Source organism: Osmerus eperlanus, chromosome 2 (assembly GCF_963692335.1).
Source record: "Osmerus eperlanus chromosome 2, fOsmEpe2.1, whole genome shotgun sequence".
Lineage (NCBI taxonomy): Eukaryota > Metazoa > Chordata > Actinopteri > Osmeriformes > Osmeridae > Osmerus > Osmerus eperlanus.
Window position 1 is genome coordinate 18,421,747 of NC_085019.1, and position 2,827 is coordinate 18,424,573.

Here is a 2,827-nt window from a genome sequence, read left to right on the forward strand (position 1 = left end):
TTTTGATGTCCATGAATATGAGTAGCACAAGTATGATCAATAAGTCACTTATGACTTTTGTCATGTGTACTCAACATTGTTAGATATGTCAGTAGTTGATTAATTAGTGGGTTTTCTCATACAGATTGAAATTAAATGAATTATTAGATTATTTTCATGTAATGGTGTTGAAGACATTAGTTGCACATTGACTGGTGGTTCTGCAATGATATGAGCCAACGGTTTTACAAGATAAGGTATCATTTAGTGGTGTGTCTATGTATGTGTGTGTCTGTGTGTAGTGTAGTGTATCTACTGATGGTATCTTGTTTGTGGTGTATAAAACTCTACACCAGTCCGCCAGACAGGTGCCTGTTTGGTTGGAAGACAAGATATAGCTATGAGTTTGTGGGCACTTCTGCTTGTGTCACTGCTGGTCCATGATGCTGCAGGTAAATATCTTTGCATGACACTATGTTATGTGTAATAATAAAATAGATAGAGATTTAAAAATATATATATATTAATTTTATTGCCAATAGTGTATCCATCCTGTAATCAATCCGTATTCATTCTTAGGGTATTTTCGAAACCGAGCTCAGAGCTCCATCATGGGTGGAGAAGATGCCCCTGTTGGCCACTGGCCATGGATGGCCCAGTTGACCATTTATAATGGTCTGGATAGAAAGAATTATTGTGGTGGCACGCTTATCTCTGATGAATGGGTTCTTACAGCAGCACACTGCCTGGATGAGTACGTTTATAGTGACAAAAGGGAGAGCTAAACTATATCATGCGTGCATGCACGTTTGAGCGTAGGTCCTGTATATCTGCAAATCTACCGGTGTTTATTATTGTATTAAAAGTGCTTTTGTTAAGATTACACAAAAGAAATTTTATTGACATGGCTGATTCATTTTGCTTAGTATTTCAAAACCAATATCATATTACACACAGAAATCAATTTTAATCAACACAATGCACCTATGCTAACATGCTACATTTATTTATAGAACTAATGTTATACAAACTTCACATAAGTGTGTGTGTGTGTGTGTTGTACAGTGAAGATCTTAACCTGGGTGGTTCCTCTGTTCGACTGGGTTTACTCAGCCTGGAAGGACCATCAGAGTATGACTTAGGTATATCCTACACTGTCAGTCACCCTGACTATGAAGAAGAGTATTCACTCTTACTACATGACATTGCACTGGTGAAGCTGTCTGTGAAGGTTACCTTCACCTCCTCAGTGGCTCCTGTACACTTGCTTGGCTTGCAGGAGACATTTGCTCAACATTCTGAGTGCTGGATCACTGGCTGGGGCCATGTTGCTAACAATGGTGAGCTCCGTTGTTATATTGTGCATTTTATTACATACTCAGACACTCTTCCACACACAAAACTCCCTCCCTCACATACACATACACACACACACTAAAGGATGTTGCCATGTCTTTTTTTCTCTTTTACTCTGCCTTTCTCTGCTCCTTTCTCCCTCTCTTCTAGAGCCATTGGACGGTAAACGGACCCTCCAGCAGGCAAAAGTGCCAATTGTAAAACAAAGTGCCTGTAAGGATGCGTTTCCTGGCGTCACTAGTGATATGCTGTGTGCTGGAGATTTGAAGCATCTTGCCTGTCTAGTAAGTCATAAAAACCCTCAATGGGTAATCTAGCTTATGGCCTTTGGATGTTTCAATCAATGTATTTTTGTTGTGAGTATTTCCATGTTACGTAATTTGACCAGGAATAACTCAAAGGTTTCTTTAATTGTATAAATTAAAGGGAATCCCCCCCAACACACATGTAAATATTTTGCATACATTTTAAATGCATCTTTATGTCGGTTGCTTTCTTCACAGGGGGATTCTGGTGGACCCCTGGTGTGTGGTACAGCGCAAGGACGATTTGTCCAGGTGGGCATTGTGAGTTTTGGGCCATCAGAATGTGGCTTTCCAGGGGTCTATACAAGAGTGGACAAATACACCCAATTCATCAAAGAAACTATTCACTTCTAAACAAAAGTTTCCTGTTAGACTAGACTGTTATTTAGCTCTGCTAACCCCAAATTAGTAGCTGTTGCCCTCCTGCTCGCGTCCCTATGAATGGAACAAAAAAGCTAAATGTTTCTATTTAGATGCAAAAATGCTAATTAGATTTACGTCATTTTTCTGAGTGCTGTCACTATCCATGAATAAATGTAAGCATCTACTTATTTTGTACCTTGAGCAATTTTGTGAAATATCTGAAATGTTCATCAGTTATGTTCAGGTTTTCAGTTAAGTAATCAGGGGTCTGTACTACGAATCAAGATTTGGCGTTACTGAGGTAACTTCAGGTTCAACCCAGGGTTTTCTGTATCACGACGGTGGATCACTTGTTACCGGGGTAGTTCGCCATGGTAACACATGCTGAACGCCATGGTAACACATGCTGAACGAGCAGGTTAAGTTGGAGATCAGAGATCAACCGGTATAAAAGCCCCGCCCACTAACTCATTTTTGAGGATAATGGCGTCACAGTTCATAGAAGATCCTGTGGAGCTTGGTCTGCGTATAGCGAGAGGTGCGCTCAGAAGAGCCAGAACATTTAGAGACCGACACAACCCTTTGGTATTCCCTGATGAGTATCTTTATGAAAGATATAGATTCTCAGCTGAGGGAATTCCGTATCTTTGCCAGCTTCTTGAGCCGTATGTTGCCAATGCGACACATCGAAGCTGTGCGCTCACAATGTTAATAAATTATTAGTTATTAATAATAAATTAATAATGAAATAAATGATCATTTCACTACTTTCATTGAATTTGTATGTTTCATTCACTTTTATAGCATTTTTCAAAAACAATAAA

At 39.4% G+C, this 2,827-nt stretch overlaps 1 protein-coding gene across 1 annotated transcript; it reads left to right on the forward strand.

The window, feature by feature from the left end:
* Positions 1 to 364: 364 nt before the first annotated feature.
* LOC134038039 (tryptase-like) lies at positions 365 to 2,191 on the forward strand. The gene is made up of 5 exons (XM_062483638.1): positions 365 to 431; positions 559 to 733; positions 1,045 to 1,319; positions 1,486 to 1,619; positions 1,839 to 2,191. The coding sequence occupies exons 1-5, from the start codon at positions 380 to 382 to the stop codon at positions 1,992 to 1,994; spliced, it is 792 nt and encodes a 263-aa protein (XP_062339622.1). The 5' UTR covers positions 365 to 379; the 3' UTR covers positions 1,995 to 2,191.
* The last annotated feature ends 636 nt before the right edge of the window (positions 2,192 to 2,827 follow it).